Source organism: Ostrea edulis, chromosome 6 (genome assembly GCF_947568905.1).
Source record: "Ostrea edulis chromosome 6, xbOstEdul1.1, whole genome shotgun sequence".
NCBI lineage: Eukaryota > Metazoa > Mollusca > Bivalvia > Ostreida > Ostreidae > Ostrea > Ostrea edulis.
Window position 1 is genome coordinate 88,358,946 of NC_079169.1, and position 23,478 is coordinate 88,382,423.

At 36.0% G+C, this 23,478-nt stretch overlaps 3 protein-coding genes across 6 annotated transcripts in view; 1 reads left to right on the forward strand and 2 right to left on the reverse strand.

Annotated features, from left to right (window-relative positions):
* The window catches only part of LOC125645932 (protein Hikeshi-like), a 145,465-nt gene that overhangs the window by 1,667 nt on the left and 120,320 nt on the right, over positions 1–23,478 (reverse strand). Inside the window, exons 2-4 of one of the 2 annotated variants that reach the window (XM_056142551.1) lie at positions 3,948–3,989; positions 3,287–3,416; positions 760–864 (exon numbers count right to left, since the gene is read on the reverse strand). In XM_056142551.1, the coding sequence (XP_055998526.1) occupies positions 760–864; positions 3,287–3,416; positions 3,948–3,977 (265 nt within the window). In that variant the 5' untranslated portion in view covers positions 3,978–3,989. Of the gene's footprint in view, positions 1–759; positions 865–3,286; positions 3,417–3,947; positions 4,345–23,478 lie in introns of those variants that run through there. The other variant, XM_048871955.2, reaches the window with a different exon arrangement.
* On the forward strand, positions 4,054–22,210 carry LOC125645927 (protein YIPF3-like). Of its 3 annotated transcripts, none has more exons than XM_056142547.1 (12): positions 4,054–4,364; positions 6,819–6,888; positions 7,263–7,348; positions 7,773–7,879; positions 10,934–10,979; positions 11,752–11,844; positions 12,226–12,357; positions 13,643–13,765; positions 14,131–14,254; positions 14,874–14,963; positions 15,367–15,506; positions 20,895–22,210. In XM_056142547.1, exons 1-11 carry the CDS (start codon positions 4,329–4,331, stop codon positions 15,489–15,491), a joined length of 1,032 nt encoding a protein of 343 aa, XP_055998522.1. In that variant the 5' UTR covers positions 4,054–4,328; the 3' UTR covers positions 15,492–15,506; positions 20,895–22,210. The 3 variants fall into 3 exon arrangements, with proteins under 3 accessions (XP_055998522.1, XP_055998523.1, XP_055998524.1); XM_056142548.1 differs by having other exon boundaries at positions 4,127–4,364; positions 15,397–15,506; XM_056142549.1 differs by lacking the exon at positions 15,367–15,506 and having other exon boundaries at positions 4,127–4,364.
* LOC125645933 (uncharacterized) lies at positions 17,691–18,558 on the reverse strand. The gene is made up of 2 exons (XM_048871956.2): positions 18,065–18,558; positions 17,691–17,966 (listed from the first exon to the last, which is right to left on the reverse strand). The coding sequence occupies exons 1-2, from the start codon at positions 18,251–18,253 to the stop codon at positions 17,700–17,702; spliced, it is 456 nt and encodes a 151-aa protein (XP_048727913.2). The 5' UTR covers positions 18,254–18,558; the 3' UTR covers positions 17,691–17,699.

Sequence of the window (23,478 nt, forward strand, 5' to 3'; positions counted from 1 at the left end):
TCCAGATAGTAGGCAGATACTGTAACAGTTTTTTTCTCTCTCCAATTATCAACTCTGTTTCATTACTCATGATTGGTTATTTTTAATTTTTCAATCAATGAGGTCAGGCATCAGCAGACTCAGCTCATTCAGACTCAGTCTGTCCTACCTTTATACTGTAACATACACAACACAGTACACTGAGATCAGACATCAGCAGACTCAGTCTGGCCTACCTTTGTACTGTAACATGTATAACTAAACACAGTATACTGAGATCAGGCATCAGAAGACTCATTCAGACTCAGTTTGGCCTACCTTTGTACTGTAACGCACACAACACAGTATACTGAGATCAGGCATCAGTAGACTCATTCAGACTCAGTTTGGCCTACCTTTGTACTGTAACGCACACAACACAGTATACTGAGATCAGGCATCAGAAGACTCATTCAGACTCAGTCTGGCCTACTTTTGTACTGTAACATACACAACACAGCATACTGAGATCAGGCATCAGCAGACTCATTCAGACTCAGTCTGGCCTACCTTTGTACTGTAACACACACAACACAGTACACTGAGATCAGGCATCTGCAGACTCATTCAGACTCAGTCTGGCCTACCTTTGTACTCTAACACACACAACACAGTATACTGAGATCAGGCATCAGCAGACTCATTCAGACTCAGTCTGGCCTACCTTTGTACTCTAACGTACACAACACAGTATACTGAGATCAGGCATCAGCAGACTCATTCAGACTCAGTCTGGCCTACCTTTCTTTATGTTGGTTATTTTGAAGATAGCACTTGGTTTTGTGTTGGTGATATGCCCTAACAGAGACCAAGATTGTCCTTGTGGGTTGGGAAAAGAAAAATATACTGAAAAAGATAATACATGTAGTTATGAGATTAATCACAAAAATAGAAGAATCTATACATGAATTTTATATCAACTTTATTGACCAAAGAAGTGCAGGTAATTTTGTCATTACTATTGGTATGTGACATATTTATACAGGCATACACATACACAAGATGTGTTTGTGAAACACAAATGCCCCCAATAATGGCCAAAGTCACAAGGACAAATATCTTGGTACCAGTAGAAAGATCTTGTCACAAGAAATGCTCATGTACAATATGAAATCTCTAATATTTACCATTTAGAAGTTATGACCAATGCCAATTTTTTTTAAAGTAGGTCAAACTCCAAGGTCAAGGTCACAGGGTTTAAAATGTTGGTACCCACGGAAAGGTCTTCTCACAAGGAATACTCATGTGAAATATCAAAGCTCTAGCACTTACTGTTCAAAAGTTATTAGCAAGGTTATAGTTTCAGACAGAATGACAGATAGGACAAAAACAATATGTCCTCTGACCTTCGATCTCAGGGGCATAAAAACTAGAATGTAGAATGATGCAAACAGCTAGATCCAAGACATAGCAGGGAGACTGAAGTGTTGCCAAACAGCTAGATCCAAGACATAGCAGGGAGACTGAAGTGTTGCCAAACAGCTAGATCCAAGACATAGCCGGGAGACCAGTGATTTTTTAAGACCCGTTTTAAAACTGAATATCGGCCCTTTCCCCTCCCAAAAATTATAATTTTTTTCACAATTTAACTTGCACTTTTCCCAATAATAAAAACTGGTGGAAAACATATTTGCTAAAAGATAAGTTCAATGTGAATAGTTTATGTACGACATGACAAAGACGCATCAATTCTAGATGATTTAGAAAGAATAGTAAAAAATTTTAAGAGCTTAAAGAAAAGAAAGTTAAATACATGTATGTAAAATAAAAGAAGAATGACATCAATTTGTGTTTGATTTCTTGTTTGATATGATATATTTAGCATATTTACAATAATGTCTAGGTTTTCCAAATTTGATGAAAATGTTGACAAGTTTTCCCAATTCGAAAGCCACAGGACCCTTTTGAAGAATGTTGAAAAATCACTGGAGACTGAATTCTTGAAACACACTGATTATGTTATGACTATGCAGAGCATACACTATATTAGGACTATGTTTAGTATGACATCGACACACATACACTGTTAGGACTATGTTTTAGGATGACATTGAGACACATACTATGTAAGGACTATGTTTTAGGATGACATTGAGACACATTATGTTAGGACTATGTTTTAGGATGACATTGAGACACACACACTATATTAGGACTATGTTTAGGATGGCATTGAAACACACACACGTTAGGACTATGTTTAAGGATAAAACTGACACACACTATGTTAGGACTATGTTCTAGGAGGACATTGAGTAACACACACACACACACACACTATGTTAGGATTACGTTTTAGGATGACATTGAGACACACACTATGTTAGGACTATGGTTTTAGTATGACATTGAGAGACACACACTTTGTTAGGATTATGTTCTAGGATGACATTGAGAGAGATATACACACTATATTAGGACTATGTATAAGGATAAAATTTACACACACACACACACTATGTTACAACTATGTTTAAGGATAACATTGATACACACACACTATGTAAGGACTATGTTTAGTATGACATTGAGACACAGACACATTATGTTAGGACTATGTTTTAGGATGACACAGACACACTATGTTAGGACTATGTTTAAGGATGACATTGACAGACACACTATCTCGGGACTATGTTTAAGGAAGACATTGAGACACATACACATTATGTTAGGACTATGTTTAAGGATGGCATTGACAGACACACTATGTTAGGACTATGTTTAAGGATGACATTGACATACACACTATGTTAGGACTATGTTTAAGGATGGCATTGACAGACACACTATGTTAGGACTATGTTTTAGGATGACATTGACAGACACACTATGTTAGGACTATGTTTAAGGATGGCATTGACACACACAAACATTGTTAGGACTATGTTTATGATGACAATGACTCACACACTATGTTAGGACTATGCTGGGACACAGACCATGTTTTATTTACATTCACTTCATTTTCCCTTGAGCATTCTTACTTTCTTACTACAATTAAAGAGATTAAAATGTAAATATATGAAATGTCTTTCAGTGTAAATTTTTTTTGAAAGTATTTGAAATAATATACCTGAGCCTCTTTACACATGCATATATTTCAAATCTTGCTGACATGCTCCATTCAATATGTCAATGTGAAGATCGATGTTCAAGGTATGTCATCTCATATATACTGAGAGACAATTCTCGTACGATACCTGCTGCATGAACATTACAAAATATGTATGCGCTCATTTAAACGGTATCACTGTCAACATATTACCTGCTGCACCAAGGCCATCAGGAAATGGTATTTGTCCAGTCAAGAAAATCACCAAGTGATTAATATCATCCGCATCAGGAATGTTAAACAAGAACTGGTTTTCTGACACCTGTGTTACGTCTGTCTGGACCTGGATTCAATGTGATATATATACAATTATTTCTGTATTTAAAAATAATCGTGTGAGGGGTAATGCAACACAGAGCTGTCAAAAATTGTAAAGAAAAGTTATCTGCTCATGAGGATGCCTTTGTGATATGGCAGTTTTAGATCTCTGTCACTCACATCGCCAAAGAAACTGTCTGAGATCAGTGGGGAAATGTTCAATTTTTTAAGAAAAAGAAATGGATTAGATTTAACGGTTAGATCTAAATTCTTTCGCACCAGGCCAAGGGGACTGCAGGCCGAGATCTTTGAAAGAGATTTTGCTATGAATAGATAACATGTTTTGCTGAGAGATCATTAAAAGGCATCAAAACATTTCTTTTCTTCACTGTTACTGATTACTGAGCATAAAGCAGTCATATTTAAAATTCCCAATTTGGACATTCTGCACGTCAATTTTTCCCCACTATTCTAAACCTGTGTGAAAATAGTAGGACAATCCCTGTTTACAAATTACTGCATTAAACTAAGTATCATTTATTGAATCTTTACTTACAAGACGCCCTGCTACCAGGAGGCCAAACATACTGACTCAGTACAGTTAAAAAAAAAAATCCAGGCTGTTTGTTTTGTTTTCCTACAATAACAACATCTACCTAAACGAAAGTAGATCTGTGTTACGATTGAAACTACGTTGTATTACCTAATCTATCAAACACTCTCATGACTTTGAAAAAATATATAATTTAAAATGATTTTTTTCGAATACAAGTAAGAAAATCATAAAATTCAATCTAAATATTTGGTAAACAATGAATCAGATTTATCATTACATTTACAGGAAATTGTTATTACAATAATTTTCGGGTGTCATCCTCACAAACCATTGCTTTTCTCGAACGTGTAGTACATATTCCGGAATACAGGATATGCCAACATGGCTGACCGAGGACAAGGCTGGCCAGCTCAGCAGGTAAATATTAAAAACAAACGTGTGTAGATGAATTAGTTTTAAAGAAGATTGAATTACTGATTTATCATGTATGCACAATTAATCGCTGGGTATGATGAACAGTAGAAAAAGGTTACAAAGTAAGTTTGTAACTGTTGGATTTTTAATGGGGGGGGGGGGGGGGGGGGGGGATTGTTAGTCCACAGGCACTTGTTTTCTGTATACTAATACAGATGTCATAACTTATTAACAACCAAGAAATCCAAACAAAAAAACCAAGCACCTGTGGGGTAGTCAGATAGTTTTTGTCATGATTAGGAACAACACAATCTCTTGATTTAGCCTATTCTCTTTAGAGAAGTCGAGAGGCATAACCTTCATCGACTTATCTTCACAAGCATTCATGTTTTGATTCTGGAAAACGTGTAAATATTGGAGTCGGTGACGGTTTATGCTTCGACCGATGTTTCGACTCAGATGTGCCTGGATTTACGCAATAGACAAGTTGTTTTCAAACATTTAACAGTAATGCACAAACCGTCACAAGGAAATCAAAACTTACTTGCTTTTAATCCATTTTCAACATGCCCTTGTCCCGGGTTTAAATCACAACTTTGATTACGTCAGCCTGCTTTTCTCTTAACTGGTCCCCTATTGTGACAGCTCCAAGACTAGTTAACGTAAACCCGGGACAGGGGCATGTTGAAAATGGATTAAAAGCAAGTAAGTTTTGATTTCCTTGTAACAGTTTTGTCACCAACTCCGGCATTTACACGTTTTCCAGAATCAAAATATGAATGCTGTCGATGAAGGCTATGCCTCTCGACTTCTCTAAAGAGAATAGATTTAGCCTAGCTATTTCAAGGCCAAGATAACGAACAGTGATCAATCTCATAACATCCATGAGCAATACAAAATAGAGAGTTGGGCAAACACGAACCCCTGAATATACCAAAGGTTGGATCAGATGCCATAACTTCTATAAGGAACACAAAATTAAGAGTTGGATAAACACGGACCCCTGGACACACCAGAGGTGAGCTCAGGTGCCTAGGAGGAGATAGCATCCCCTATCGACTGGTCACACCTACCGTGAGCTCAATATCTTGGATCAGGTAAACAGAGTTATCCGTTGTTTAAATTAGTGTGCCAAGAACGGCCTTACAATCAGTATGAAACATATCAGATAGCATTTGACCCAATGAAAGGTTGTACTGGCAAACTAGATCATTATAACGACCATAGAATTTGCGAAATGTTGGCTTTAAACGAGACTGTTGAAACCCCTGCACCATCGACTTGTTGTCAGACTGTAGCCTGCCTCCATTTAAAAACTTACCATACACAGAACAAGCTCTTGCGTATCGAATCAGTTGAGAGATATAAACATCGTATGCAGGTGATAAATGAATATTGCCACAAAAATATGGAAAGTTGACGGTGGAGAAGCTGAAATCATCCCGTTTGTCATAAAATTGAGTTGTTAGTTTGCCATTAATATCTACTTTCAGTAAAATATCTAAGTATGAAGCAGAAGTGGACGACTCTGGTGTCTTTTATTTCAAGATCTTTATTAAGCTACTGTATATAAAGCTATTTGAAATAGCTTGATTAAGCTAGTTTAGAATGAATTTGTTAAGTGCAGTGGTGTGGCCTTTTGTTCATGAAAAGAGAAAATTTTTTGTGTTGTTAACTATCCACTACCCTGACTGCACTGAAGCATAGAAAAGTATGATGACTTTACAATGTGTAACCTGATTGCCAATCCATTATTCCATTGATCCTCATAGACTTTTATTCTATTCTGAAGATTTTATTGACACTACTATACAATGTGTCACAATGTAACACGTTACAACGTAACACGTCACAACGTAACACATCACAACGTAACACGTCACAGTTAGAAAATGTCACAATCTGCTTCACACAACAAAATAGAACTGTATCATTTCACGGACGATTCTGTTAATGCATTATATTATAGGACTTTCTCGTTTGTAAATACACTTTGTATCTTTTATTTCAAAACAGTGTAAACCAGCTAATAATATCGTATGTATTTGCGTTGTTAAGCAATGCCACTTAATGTACACATCTACGCATTTTTTATTGTTTATAGCAACGTCAGCCGCATTTTTTATTTCTGACAGTAAATTCATTTTATGTAAAATTATTCTGGTGACGTCCACCCTAAGGTCGAAACCGGTCAACCAAATAAAATTCGCACTGCATTCTCATGATGTGTTGGTGATCTGTTTTATTTCTTCAAGTTTATTCTGAAGATTGGATAACTATTGCTCGACATCTTAATAATCCTAAACAATAATTATTGTGAATCAAAATTCTCCTTTGTTTTAAGAATTATTTTTTGTTTAGAATGTGTTGTACAAACTTCAAGGATGAAATATGTTCGCTCAGTGAAATTCAAGAGATTGTGCTCAACCTTTTAACAGTTCAGTGAATTGTTTTCAGAACCAGTCTGCTATCATTGATCTTGGAGATGTGAATGAACCTGATGATGGATCTGACTATGAAACAGATGGTTTGTTAATTCAATTATTACAATTAACTTCATTAACATGATTAAGCTCAATACTGCTGCATTGTCCACTAAGATCTGGTAGGCCATTTCCCACTTCTTTAATATGGTTTTAAGCTTTATTCGTGTGAAAAGAAATGAATTGTAATAGATCTGGATGACCTATGCATAATTTTCTGAGACAGAATCAAGTTTTTCTCTGCAATGGCTGTACCAGTCATGACTCAAGTGTTCATGTGGTCCGAAAGATTTTGACTGCTTTTGATGACACAAGTGTTTGTGTGGTCTGAGAGATTTTGACTGCTTTTGATGACACAAGTGTTTGTGTGGTCTGAGAGATCTTGACCGCTTGTCATGCAGATGATTTCTATTTTCAGTATCCAAAGGACCAAGTGAAGGCAAGGGTGGAAGTTCACTGGAAGATGATGTTCGAAAGAGATTAACTGACAATGTCACTCAAATGGTATGTAAATATGACAACTGTATATTCCTTATTTTATGCGAGTACTGAAAATGACTTGTAGATGTCAAATCTCGAGAACATGAATTTGCGAGCGCTCTGTTGATCCAGAGTTTTTACATGTATTTTGGCAGTATAAAAATAAAAGCTAGTAACTTTATTTTACATGTGGTGCTTCTTGCTAAATTACATAATAAAAAATTCCTTGCATTTATTTAGGAATCTATAGTATGCATATTTAAAGATACAAGTCTCAATATTTTTATTCAGAATTTTTAAAAATTTCATTTGAACTTCAGTGACAATATGAATGAAGTAGAGAGTAGGCAAACACGGTGATAATGTGAAACAAAACCAGGAAAACTGGATATTGAGACATGGTAATTGGTATGCTTTTAAATGTTACTGTGGTACATTTGTATTGTAGGTATGGAATGCAGGGACTCAGCAAGCTAAGCGGGCCTGGAGTCTGTATGGAAATATCGACATACTGCGACCTTACTTTAATGTGGAACCGCATGAAGTCCGCACAAGGTCAGATATTTAACACTGTCATGTCTACAATATTTACATTAATGTGGAACCACATGAAGTCCGCACAAGGTCAGATATTTAACACTGTCATGTCTACAATATTTACATTAATGTGGAACCACATGAAGTCTGCACAGGGTTAGATATCAGATATTTAACACTGTCATGTCTACAATATTTACATTAATGTGGAACCGCATGAAGTCTGCACAAGGTCAGATATTTAACACTGTCAAGTCTACAATATTTACATTAATGTGGAACCACATGGAGTCTGCACAAGGTTAGATATCAGATATTTAACACTGTCATGTCTACAATATTTACATTAATGTGGAACCACATGAAGTCTGTACAAAGTCAGATATCAGATATTTAACACTGTCATGTCTACAATATTTACATTAATGTGGAACCACATGAAGTCTGTACAAGGTCAGATATCAGATATTTAACACTGTCATGTCTACAATATTTACATTAATGTGGAACCACATGAAGTCCACACAAGGTTAGATATCAGATATTTAACACTGTCATGTCTACAATATTTACATTAATGTGGAACCACATGGAGTCTGCATAGGTCAGGTATCAGATATTTAACACTGTCATTTCTACAATATTTACATTAATGTGGAACCGCATGAAGTCCACACAAGGTTAGATATCAGATATTTAACACTGTCATGTCTACAATATTTACATTAATATGGAACCGCATGAAGTCCGCACAAGGTCAGATATTTAACACTGTCATATCTACAATATTTACATTAATATGGAACCGCATGAAGTCTGTACAAGGTCAGATATCAGATATTTAACACTGTCATGTCTACAATATTTACATTAATGTGGAACCACATGAAGTCTGCACAGGGTTAGATATCAGATATTTAACACTGTCATGTCTACAATATTTACATTAATGTGGAACCACATGAAGTCTGCACAGGGTTAGATATCAGATATTTAACACTGTCATGTCTACAATATTTACATTAATATGGAACCGCATGAAGTCCGCACAAGGTCAGATATTTAACACTGTCATATCTACAATATTTACATTAATATGGAACCGCATGAAGTCTGTACAAGGTCAGATATCAGATATTTAACACTGTCATGTCTACAATATTTACATTAATGTGGAACCACATGAAGTCTGTACAAGGTCAGATATCAGATATTTAACACTGTCATGTCTACAATATTTACATTAATGTGGAACTGCATGAAGTCCGCACAAGGTCAGATATTTAACACTGTCAAGTCTACAATATCTACATTAATGTGGAACCACATGAAGTCTGTACAAGGTCAGATATCAGATATTTAACACTGTCAAGTCTACAATATTTACATTAATGTGGAACCACATGAATTCTGTACAAGGTCAGATATCAGATATTTAACACTGTCAAGTCTACAATATTTACATTAATGTGGAACCACATGAAGTCTGTACAAGGTCAGATATCAGATATTTAACACTGTCATGTCTACAATATTTACATTAATGTGGAACCGCATGAAGTCCGCACAAGGTCAGATATTTAACACTGTCATGTCTACAATATTTACATTAATGTGGAACCGCATGAAGTCCGCACAAGGTCAGATATTTAACACTGTCATGTCTACAATATTTACATTAATGTGGAACCGCATGAAGTCCACACAAGGTCAGATATTTAACACTGTCATGTCTACAATATTTACATTAATGTGGAACCACATGGAGTCTGCACAAGGTTAGATATCAGATATTTAACACTGTCATGTCTACAATATTTACATTAATATGGAACCACATGAAGTCTGTACAAGGTCAGATATCAGATATTTAACACTGTCATGTCTACAATATTTACATTAATATGGAACCACATGAAGTCTGTACAAGGTCAGATATCAGATATTTAACACTGTCATGTTTACAATATTTACATTAATGTGGAACCGCATGAAGTCCGCACAAGGTCAGATATTTAACACTGTCAAGTCTACAATATCTACATTAATGTGGAACCACATGAAGTCTGTACAAGGTCAGATATTTAACACTGTCAAGTCTACAATATTTACATTAATGTGGAACCACATGAAGTCCACATTAGGTCAGATATTTAACACTGTCAAGTCTACAATATTTACATTAATGTGGAACCACATGAAGTCCACATTAGGTCAGATATTTAACACTGTCATGTCTACAATATTTACATTAATGTGGAACCGCATAAAGTCCACTTAAGGTTAGATATCAGATATTTAACACTCTCATTTCTACAATATTTACTTTTGCCTTTGACATCTTGACAAATTGTAATGATGCCTGAAGTGTCACATTTCATACCCTCATGTATTTTCAAAATTGATATTTATTTCTTAAGGTAGTTCCACCTTCATGTGACTTAATCAATATTAATGGTTGAAAGTGGAAAAACTATTAATTTCCACTCAATTTAGTTTAATCTAATTAATAACCAAAAAAAATGTGTATGTTGCCACCTTTTTAAAGATGTCAGACATGCAAAAGCAAAAGTATATATGTCAGAAAATCACACATTTTCATTAAATAGAATAATAAAGATAGATAAAAACTTGTTGAAATGACAAATTTTAAATGTCAGCAGGTTAAAAAAAACTGCCAATTCATAAATATGTATAAATTAATTGTGGATATTAGGGAAATTGTTGTATAACAGACATACAGTAGAGGAAATTCCAGCATTGGAGTTATTGCTCTTGACAACATTTTTTTTAAAATTTAGATAATTGATTATCTATGGAAAATATAAACTTTTTCAGTATTAATAGTTTACCAAATTTTTTGTTTTATCCAATGAATAAAATTCCTCTGAAAGATATATTTCTATCATGCTCAAAGTTTGATTAAATAATTAAAAGATTTTGCAAAAACGTATGACATCACTTGAGGATCGATCAACCTTAAATATACAGACTGTACAAAATGAATTTCTGCATAGAAAACAGCTGTCCTCTCAAACTGTATAACAACAGAGAACTTTTATTTTGTTGTAGACTTTTTCAATCATTTTTACCAAGAATGCCTTCATCAGAAAAACAGGTAGGACATTTTTTTTTCAGAAACATATATGTCAAGCTATTTGAATTTTATTTTATTTTCAAAGAAATGAAGAATTTTTCCAGGGTTTATTCAACATTGGTGTCAATTGTAAAATTTATATGCTGTTTAAAGCTATATGGTCCGAATTACAATATATTTTTCCATCTCGTAAAAACGCTATTAAATCATCGCACGTATGTAGTTATGAGACTGTATGACATATTATACATTATTTCACCTGTTTTAACCAAAATTATTTGATTTTAAATCGATGTTTACAAATAACCACGTCACTCTGCTATTTCAAGTGACAGTCACATGACTCATCAGTGGTCTTATCTGTGTAAAGCTGTGTATTTTGTTACAACAGTACCGTGCCATAAGTTCGTTGTTTTACGCTCTTTCAGCCTTAAAACCAGACAGTTGCGTATGAGTTAATACATCATGTTGGGATTCCCCTGACACACGTGGGTCTATTTATAGACGTCTTCACACTGCATAATTTATGGGATGATTTATATATGTACCACACTATATTTACTTTCTAAATAATATTCTCACTGTTTTCTTTTACATACAGATGTTTTCAAGCATGTAATTAAGGGAAAGTTAATAACTTTTTAAAGTAATTAATCTGCTTTAAGGTAATATGTACTAAAATAATTTGAACATTGGGTCATACAGCTTTAAGAATTGAAAAGTTCACAACAGATGACCCATACAATGTTTTTGCGGTTTTGTTTAGCAGTGATTTATTTTTTTGGTGATTTAGAGAGCGTACCGAGAACTCTACGGGCCGTTGATGGTCGTCTTCACACTGATAGCGCTGCTTCTGTTTCAAATGAAAGCCGCAGAACATCGAGTGGTAAGTAGGCAATGTAGAAATTTCACTTTGATCGTAACTAAAAGACCCAACAAAAATACCATACGGTTTTTTTCACGGATCACTGGATGTGGGCGGAGCTTATCTATGGTCATTGTTACTTACCTGTAATTTACCTGGCCAAGACATCAGGGTGTAGACAATTTAGAAATTTTACTTTGATCGTAACTAAAGTCTGGCTATAGCTCGAAGTGTTCCCAAAATGTAAAATAAAAATTTTAACAAACACATCGAAAAGATCATGAATGTTTTGATTGTATAAAAGAATGGAATTTAGTGGAAATACTATGAAACGGCTTTTCTTTTTTTTTTTGGAATGTATGATATGATCTCATGTTAACATGGATATTCTGATGCTTGCAGGAAGAAGGCACTCTGATGGGAACAGCCTTTGGCGTGTGCTTTACATATTGGTGGGGGACGTCTGCTCTGATGTGGTTCATGTCATACGTCTGCAATGCACACATCACCAGTGTCCAGCTGCTGTCACTGCTGGTAGGTAGACTGCATTGTAACTAAGACATTTACACACGGAATTAAGATTTTCTACAGTCTGTATTTCTCTTTATTGACCTGACTGTATTGTAACTGATATGTTTACACACAGAAGGGTATATTATATCTCTTTATTTTACAGGGATACAGACTAGCGGGGCACTGTGTGGTTATCCTGTTGAGGACCCTGATTCTATACTATGTTTATTTTACAGGGATACAGACTAGCGGGGCACTGTGTGGTTATCTTGTTGGGGACCCTGATTCTATACTATGTTTATTTATTTTACAGGGATATGGACTAGCGGGGCACTGTGTGGTTATCTTGTTGAGGACCCTGATTCTATACTATGTTTATTTTACAGGGATACGGACTAGCGGGGCACTGTGTGGTTATTTTGTTGGGGACCCTGATTCTATACTATGTTTATTTATTTTACAGGGATATGGACTAGCGGGGCACTGTGTGGTTATCTTGTTGGGGACCCTGATTCTATACTATGTTTATTTATTTTACAGGGATACGGACTAGCGGGGCACTGTGTGGTTATCTTGTTGGGGACCCTGATTCTATACTATGTTTATTTATTTTACAGGGATACGGACTAGCGGGGCACTGTGTGGTTATCTTGTTGGGGACCCTGATTCTATACTATGTTTATTTATTTTACAGGGATACAGACTAGCGGGGCACTGTGTGGTTATCCTGTTGGGGACCCTGATTCTATACTATGTTTATTTATTTTACAGGGATACGGACTAGCGGGGCACTGTGTGGTTATCCTGTTGAGGACCCTGATTCTATACTATGTTTATTTATTTTACAGGGATATGGACTAGCGGGGCACTGTGTGGTTATCTTGTTGAGGACCCTGATTCTATACTATGTTTATTTATTTTACAGGGATACGGACTAGCGGGGCACTGTGTGGTTATCTTGTTGAGGACCCTGATTCTATACTATGTTTATTTATTTTACAGGGATATGGACTAGCGGGGCACTGTGTGGTTATCTTGTTGAGGACCCTGATTCTATACTATGTTTATTTATTTTACAGGGATATGGACTAGCGGGGCACTGTGTGGTTATCTTGTTGAGGACCCTGATTCTATACTATGTTTATTTATTTTACAGGGATATGGACTAGCGGGGCACTGTGTGGTTATCCTGTTGAGGACCCTGATTCTATACTATGTTTATTTATTTTACAGGGATACGGACTAGCGGGGCACTGTGTGGTAATCTTGTTGAGGACCCTGATTCTATACTATGTTTATTTTACAGGGATATGGACTAGCGGGGCACTGTGTGGTTATTTTGTTGGGGACCCTGATTCACACTTCACATGATCATCTCTTCTTCTATTTATTATGGGCGGTGTTTGGAGGATTATCCACGTTAAAAATGGTGATCTAGATCTATATTTAACCCACGCAGTTCAGATAAAAGTATTCCTCTTGTTAGTTGTACCTGTACTTACATTGTATACAGGTAGATATGAAGTATGGAGAGGCCTCATATAGGCTAAACCTGCTGATCCATCCATCAATTTATAGATTGAATAAATAGTGTGTAAACTCTAAATGCACGTATACACTGGATATTATGAAGTTTGAATTTTTAAATGAATTTTGCAATATGTAAATATATAAACATTGCTAACAGTATTTTTTATATGTAAATAAATACCAGCTGGTGTCTAGCAGATTATAATATGCCTGATACTGTCTCATGAGTCTGTTTCTAACAAATTTTTTTCTTTTGTTATACAGGTGGGGGTGATTGTATCGAGGACTAACGGGAAATCTCAGCGGCTGATTCTGGCCTGCATGCTGGCAGCCATCCATCTGCTGTTTTTACTCTATCTCCATTTTGCATATCATCAGATTGTTGAAGGTCAGTTGAATTTAATGTAAACTAATGGATTTACTTGTGTATATGTATTCCCGATACTTCCTATTTCAAACGATATGCTTTATATCCACATACGTGTAATCTTTAAAAATACATGTACCTGCAGAGCTGTAGTTCACTGCCTCTGGGGTTGGGATGAACCAGAGAGCTACAGTTCATGCAACGACAGTACCATTTTCCTGCTCACAATACGGGTGTTATGTTATGATATTTTTATTCCACCCCCACCCCCCCCCCCACCCCCCCACCCCCAAGGATATGCACATAACCATTAGAACAGCTGGTCATTTAGATTTTATGATGATTATGTTATTGTACCCTTTGTATATGCACATAACCATTAGAATGGTTGGTCATTTGGCTATCTATAAAGCTCTTCATGCAATAAATTTCACAATGTCATTATCTCTTTTACCTTTAATAATAACCTGTCAAAATTATTACACAACAGAATTTTTTCTGTGTATCACAAGAAAGCTGTTTTACTGGTAGGGATACTAAAACTTAGAATTTGCAATAACGGTGACCTAGGTGAGCATTGAGGCCCCTGGTCCTCTTTTTTTTTTTTTCACTATCTGTAGAGGGTTGTGTTTTGTTGCAGATTTGTCTCGAGTCCTTGATAGCCATCCAGCTGTTCAACAGCCAATCGCTAACAGTGTCCAAGAAGTAACAAAAAAGATTGTTCCAAAGGGTGAGTGTAATTAGTCTAGAGGTGTCCTCTACACGTAGAACTAACTCTGTAGAGCAGCTACTAAAATCCTTACTGATTACGCTAGTTTTAGAGAAGAATCGACATTCATGAATTACAATATTCAGTTTATTGAAACAAATTTCCTCATTTAAAAAAATACCACACACTGAAAAATACAATCTTAAATAAGTTTGGATTTAAAGCTTTAGCATGAAAAATCTCTCAGATTGTGCCCAGAAATTTATCCACTATTTTATGATTGTATTAGTGTTGTTCACGAGACCAGGTTCTGCACTACCGTAAAATTTCTTGGCAAAATTTCTGAAAATGATTAAAGTACATGTGTTAACTCTTTGTTTTATTAGCATGCCTTGTTGAATGCATGCTTGTTTTCACTTTCTAGACATATCAAATTTACACATTCCTCATGAAGGTGTGAACATGGTCAACAAAACCTTAGTGAATATTCCTAAATTGGTAACCAAGGCAGCTGCTGCTGTTGTGGGCGGGGCTAACAAAAGTCACTGACATGCATATGGGCAGGTTAGAATTTGTTGGGTGATGGATCATGTAATACTTTTTTCATATCACTGTATCAGTCATATTTCATATGATAGAACTTGACATATAACTGCACCATAGTCATTGTCGCTAGCCACGAGTCTGGTAGTACCTGTAAACGGAGACAATAGGTATGGCTTGCAACAATGCACCATAGCCTCAGTAAAAGTAGTGTAGCAAAATGCACTCTTGTTAATTTCATGTTAAGGAGGTATGATACATCGTCATAATGGCTGACTTCCTTTTGAAACTTGCATGAAAATATAAATATCAGCATCACATGTATGTTCCTTTTAAATCTAATTGTCTAGCTCATTAGGTTAACATGTCGACTACTGATCTGTAGATTGTCTAGCTGGGTAGCTCAGTAGATTAACGTGTCTGCTACTGATCTGTAGATTGTCTAGCTGTGTAGCTCAGTAGATTAACGTGTCGACTGCTGATCTGTAGATTGTCTAGCTGTGTAGCTCAGTAGATTAACGTGTCGACTGCTGATCTGTAGATTGTCTAGCTGTGTAACTCAGTAGATTAACATGTTGACTGCTGATCTGTAGATTGTCTAGCTGTGTAGCTCTGTAGATTGTCTAGCTGTGTAGCTCAGTAGATTAACGTGTCAACTGCTGATCTGTAGATTGTCTAGCTGTGTAGCTCAGTAGATTAACGTGTCGACTGCTGATCTGTAGATTGTCTAGCTGTGTAGCTCAGTAGATTAACGTGTCGACTGCTGATCTGTAGATTGTCTAGCTGTGTAGCTCAGTAGATTAACGTGTCCCCTGCTGATCTGTAGATTGTCTGGGTGGGTAGCTCAGTAGATTAACGTGTCGACTGCTGATCTGTAGATTGTCTAGCTGTGTAGTTCAGTAGATTAACGTGTCGACTGCTGATCTGTAGATTGTCTAGCTGTGTAGCTCAGTAGATTAACATGTTGACTGCTGATCTGTAGATTGTGTAGCTCAGTCAGTGAACATGTTGACTGCTGAACTGTCAGTCATGGTTCAAGTTTGTCTGGTTTTTTATGCCCCCGAGATTGAAGATCGGGGGGCATATTGTTTTTGTCCTGTCTGTCATTCTGTTTGAAACTTTAACCTTGCTAATAACTTTTGAACAGTAAGTGATAGAGCTTTGATATTTCACATGAGTATTCATTGTGACAAGACCTTTCTGTGGGTACCAACATTTTTGATCCGTTGACCTTGGAGTATGACCTACTTTTTGAAAACTTTAACCTTGCTAATAACTTTTGAACAGTAAGTGATAGAGCTTTGATATTTCACATGAGTATTCCTTGTGACAAGACCTTCTCTTGGGTATTAAACCTTTTGACCTTGACATTTAACTTACTTTTAATTTTTTTTACATTGGTCATAACTTCTAAATGGTAAATATTAGAGCTTTCATATTATACATGAGTATTTCTTTTGACAAGATCTTTCTACTGGTACCAAGATATTTGCCCTTGTGACCTTGGCCATCTTTGGAATTGGCCATTATCGGGGGCATTTGTGTTTCACAAACACATCTTGTTATTAAAAGATTACTTTCAACTAAAACTGCATTTCAATCTAAATAACTTAAATTTGAAACTGTTTAATATCAAAATATTATTATGCATAACCTCCACTCTCCATTCACTTTTGGATTTTCTGGTGTAGCATTCTTCCTTAACTTTCTCGGGTGTAGCATTCCTCCTTAACTTTCTCGGGTGTAGCATTCTCCTTGACTTTCCAGCCCTTTTTATGTCCAAACAAAGGAGCTTGGATTCTTTTTATATCAGAATTGTAATTTTGGTAGTTACTCTGAACCTTATCATATGACTTATAGCAGAATTTTGGGGATTCCAGTATTGATAGCTCGTGTGTGAACTCAGGGGTTATTCATGTGTCATAACCCTGAATGAAGTCATACACAGAGAGTTACGGTCGAAGGGATCGGCAGTATGCCATAATTAATTTTCTTGTCCTGGCCAGATCTTCTTTAGTCATCATCATCATCATCATCCATTTTGATTATCCAGGCCAAATTAATCCATTTGCAAGGGTGAGGCAGAGTTCCCGAAACTAGTAAAAAATCTGTAGGACAATTGTCCGGTAAATATTCAAAATTTACCGGACAATTGTGAAATTTACCGGACATTGTTGTTTTAAATAAAAAGAGATAAAATTAACATAGATCGGACTAATAATTTATTTCTATTTCCATTTCATGCACAGTTTGTTCAATTGCTCTGTCATTAAAGTCTTCTGTCTGTTCGTTGTCAGAGTCACAGTCCGTCTCGTAGTCACAGTCATCTGCAGTCTCAGGGTCCGATTCAGCAACTGTTGTATTCTTAGGTTCCTCATCCTGTGTCACTTCCTGAATCATAATGTCTTCGTCTTGTTGTTCGCTGTTCTTGTTGCAAGTAGATCTAGCATAGGTCAATCTTCTTGGCTGCTTACTTGATGTCTACAAAATATGTTCATTATCATATATATATACGTGATTAAAATCGAAACTACCGAATAAAACAAAAATTAAACTATTACAATACATGTTATAATTACCATCCATTTATTAATTGCTTCTGTTGGATCAAAGTTCAAAATATCACTCGACTCCAGCTGAATAACCATGCAATCATCAAGGTGCTTGTTACTCAAACGCTGTCTCCTGTTTGTCTTGGTCATTTTCATCTGGTTGAAGGAGGCCTCATTGACAACAGAAGTGGCAGGGAGTGTACGCAGTAAGTCCATAACAGTTAGAATGTCCTGGATCTTCTAGCTGGTGCCTCCTTTGGATTCGTTTTCGTGGTCTCAAAATCCGTTGCATCTTTGTGAAAAGTCGACTTCTCATGATCTAATAAAGCGCTAGTTCTAAAGTTATTTGAACCTTTCACAAAATTTATTGGATATTTTGACCGACCTTTCCCCGATTCCTCGTAAGAGATGCAAACTTTACAAAACATCATATATCCATCATAGACCAGCCATTTCCAATCATCTAGCCATTTCTTGTGGAATTTTCTTTCCCTCTTACTTCCTTTATCCCCATCATTGTCTTTCTGACTGTCTTTTTCTTTTCTTTTAGTACCTGTGGCACCCGAATTCCACTTTATTGGCCACATGCCCAATGTTGGTCAACTCCAATAGGAAATTGTCGTACGTGTGTAAAAAAAGAACCCGCGAATTTATCCAGATTAAAAAAACAAAACTACGCGTTTGTTTGGCTTTTCCCTCCACTTTTAATTAATAGTTATTTTTTGTAACTAATAAAATGACTATTACATTTAGTTATATTTGTTCAGATGTTTTTAAATTTCAAAATAGTCCATAAAATCTGCCGGACATTTTGACCGATAAAATTTGGATTTTGCCGGCCCCATTCAAAATTTATCGAGGATGCCCGATGGACCGGCGCGTTTCGGGAACTCTGGTGAGGCCTGGCTGTCCTGTCGAGGTCGAAGTTTGTTTTTCCATACTTGGCGATTCAGAGCCTTGATCCTATCCAATCCTGTAGACTGTAGGTCTCGTTTTACTATCCAATCCTGTAGACTGTAGGTCTCGTTTTACTATCCAATCCTGTAGACTGTAGGTCTCGTTTTACTATCCAATCCTGTAGACTCTAGGTCTCGTTTTACTATCCAATCCTGTAGACTGTAGGTCTCGTTTACTATCCAATCCTGTAGACTGTAGGTCTCGTTTTACTATCCAATCCTGTAGACTGTAGGTCTCGTTTTACTATCCAATCCTGTAGACTGTAGGTCTCATTTTACTATCCAATCCTGTAGACTCTAGGTCTCGTTTTACTATCCAATCCTGTAGACTCTAGGTCTCGTTTTACTATCCAATCCTGTAGACTCTAGGTCTCGTTTTACTATCCAATCCTGTAGACTCAAGGTCTCGTTTTACAATGTCAGCTTTGGTCTGCCTGGAGCTCATTGACATTCAATGTACGAACCTGCGATATCCAACCAGTACTACGCTCAATATGACCTAACCATCTCAGCCTACATGTCTGGAGAACATCAGTAATGTTTCTGATGTTAAACCGAGTAATAAGAGACTCAGAGATGACATTCACTTCAGTCCTGAAATGATTTGTAAAGGTTGTGTCTCATGAATAATTTATACATTATCATATCCACGCAAAAATTAAGGTCTCGCAAAATAAAAGCCTTTTAAGCACCCCACCCATTTTTGCACCATCTGCAGGCCATAGTGACACTTAAGGAACACTTTTTTTCATTCCTTCCTCTGACCATCCTCTAGAATATTGAAACTATTAGAGATAGAACTTCAGATCTATTTTTAGCTTGTTGCAAGGAGTGTGGTCATTCATATGAAAAAAAGTCCACTTCAACCAAGTTTGAATGAAACTGGCTTTGTACAGTGTAGTTCTTGAGAAGTAAAGGGAAAAGTGAAAAGCTTTCCTACAGATAGATGATGAACAAGCTTTAATTAGAATTTAATGTAATCTAACTATTCCTGGTGCCACTGATTTTACAGTCTGTGGTCTGATAATTATTCAGTTCAAGATTTTTGCTTGCATGCATTACTAGAACACTATAGTGCATATCTTCTATATATATCTGCTTGAAGATTGTACAAATTGTTTTTATTTAGTGTTGTATATGCATGCTGCCTTGTTTAACTTCATTTCCAAATCTGTATAGTTCATAGTTTAAAGATGGTTATTATCCATTTCATTTCATGCATTGTTGATTAATTATATCATTAATGTACCCAAAGTCATGCATTGTTTATCAAATTCTTAAAATGCCATTTTCAGTCAACAAAATGACAGTGGACAATAAACTGCTGAATTTTCTGACTTCATAAGAAATGTTGCTTTATGGACTGACATTTTTTCGCTTATTTCCTGATAATTCTCGATATCAAAAATTTAGTTTCTTCACATCAAATATTTGAATTCTTGAAGCTCGTATTTGACACAGACCTTGCTTTTGACCTAATAGTGTGTTGTATTCCTAGACTTAGTACATGAGAGGTAAAGTTTGAACAGATGAATGACTGTAAACATAGAACTTTACGTGCGGTACTTATTTCCGCGACATCCGCAGTCACTTGAAATCAGCGTAATTTTATCCCAGTGGACTTGAAGTATGTCAGCTATTTTCATGTAAGCCATAAGTAAGTTGGCGGAATTTTTTCATACCCATAGACCAAACCAAAAATGATAATCCATGAAATTATGACTCCATTGAATTAAATAAGTGTACAGTATTAGATTTCACTGGAATTTTTGCCAAATTAGGCAGAAATCAATCATATATAGCCCTTTCTTATAAAATGTTGTGTCAGTAAATTTCGGACAGTTTTATTTCATTTTCTTGACTAGCTCATGCCCTCAAATTGTCCTGTCATTTATTTTCAGATTCATAAGACCTAGATCTGCAGATGACAATCCTGCCATTGTGACTGTTTGACCTAGATCTGCAGATGACAATCCTGCCATTGGGACTGTTTTAGACTTTGGGATGTGTTTTACTGTGTCATTACACTATTTATTATGTACAGTTTTTTACTCTACAATCTGTGATCATGATGAGCTCTCAGCTGTAAAGGAAGAACTGATTGCAGCAATTGGTTTTTTTTTATGTTTCTATAAATAGAGTGTTTCACATTACATGAATCATTTCCATGTTTGCTCACAGTTGAGCAAGATCAAAAATTTTGAATGATGTATGATATATTTGAAAACAAAAAGTATATGATATCTAATATTCTTAGACTATTAAAATTTGGAAAATCCCAGTATTGATTGCCAAAATGAAACAAAAAAGTGACTTCGCTTCTTCTGGAAGGCATTGACCAGAGGATTTTCCCATTTGGTTATTAACTGTGTAATGCAATTTATTTAATGTGTACCTATCCGAGAAAGAATCATATAATAAAGAAAATATAGAAATAGCCAAGTGGGTATATCGTTTACTGCTATTGGTGCAAGTCATGAAATGCATAACTTTTTGTCCTGATATTTATCTTCAATTTAGGTAAAGTATAGCATTCAAAATAGGACTGATAGAGTGCATCCCATAATGCAATTTCAAATCAAGATTGACCAATGTCGAGTTTGCATTGTTTTACTGCTGGCACCAAAGTTTTGTTTATTTATGAGATGTAGAGTTATCTACCCTTTTCGAATACTGTAAAGCAACTTTTATTCATGTGCGAGGAATTTTCACGAGGTTTGCAAGAATTTCATCAATGCGAATATTTGTTGCCGCAAACCAGACCTTTAATGTCTTTCGTATGCTTAAGATAATCTTGGTTCTTTCATATGCTTAAGATAATCTTGGTTCTTTCATATGCTTAAGATAATCTTGGTTGCGAAAATTAGTCGCTGGGAACCAGTTTATCACTAGTAAATCGTGAAATAAAGTTGTCACAAATAAAAGTAATGATTTGATACTTTTAGTGTTTGGGAACAAAATGTTGGATTTTTGGTGTTATATTTTTTGTGTTTAGCATTTTCATCACTAAATCGCTCCCTGCATTATTTTTAAATTGCTACGTCAGTAATGTAATCTTTTGGGTACTTAAAATATTTTAAAAGTTGTTACATACAGCATTTAATATGAAACACTCTGTGTATATTCTATATTATTGTACATACTTGTATGATGACTATTTGATAAGTGATGTATAAAGTATTTTAGTTTTGTTTATATATTAAAGGTCATTGATAAGTGTTTTATATAGATTGTAGGAGTACGTGCACTAAATGGCATGCGCACAGCAGGGAATTATCCCCCACATCCAACACAAAAATGCCTCCTGCTACTAAACAAACATGAAATTTGATGTTGAGAGGTTCGTAGGTTATAATACTTACCTGAGTTGCTTCATCTTCGGAAGTCAAGTGTTTTCGGTCCGCTTCGCATTTGTGGGGAGCGAAGCGGACCGAAAACACTTGGCTTGCGAAGATGGAGTTGCTTTGGCCTTGCTGTTCTTCATAAGAAGATTTTTAAAAGATCTGTACCCTCTTCATTCTTACAAAAGATTTTAACCCGTGACACCCCCAGCCGTACAAGGCCACGGCTACCTTTGAATCCACACAACATGGGGATGTGTATATATGATAATATAATAATATTACTAACATGGACCTCTGTGTTTTGGAGATTTTATTGTTGATATTTATGTGTTGTGTAAAATTTGATCCCCTATTCTAGCCCCATTCTTAAAAAATGAGTCCACACAACTTTGGAATACGGCTGGGGGTGTCACAATATGGGGTTAAAATCTTTTGTAAGAATGAAGAATAAGTAATTTAGCAAGCTTTTGATTAAGGCACTGGGCCTAAGAAACTTGAGAACATTAAGTAATTTAGCAAAGTTTTGATTAAGGCACTGGGCTTAAGAAACTTGAGAACATTAAGTAATTTAGCAAGGTTTTGATAAAGGCACTGGGCCTAATAAACTTGAAAACATGTTCCTCCAAATCTGTTTACATGATTCCTCGTAGCCGTAATGCAAATTAACACGATTTCTGTTGTAGTTAATCACACCAAACTAGACAGTGATTCCTAATTTAATGTTCTGCCCTTTGGTCTGTATTTCTAATTGCAATCTTTGAGCGACTCGTGGAGACAGTGCTTTCAGAAGGTCCTTAGCTGGACTAGTGCTTGGTATATCTAGATGATACAATTGTTGTTGACAATTGTTTGGAGATAGAGATGTATTCAATCAATTGTACCAGGTTGGCCTTAAGCCCAAGGCGGAATAATGGAACCTATTTGCAAAGAAGGTATCATACCTGAGACATATCACAGGAGGGTTATACTTCTTGGATAGCTGTCCTTTCAGTATCGCCTCGTGACTGCGGAGTCTGCATGTGGATGCATAGTTTTCCACACTGCGGACAAGCTATGTTGCAGGATGTGCTCTGCTGTCTCTCATTTCTTGCCTGACGTTTCACTTCCAGGCCATCAACACATTTGGTTTCAAAGAACTTGA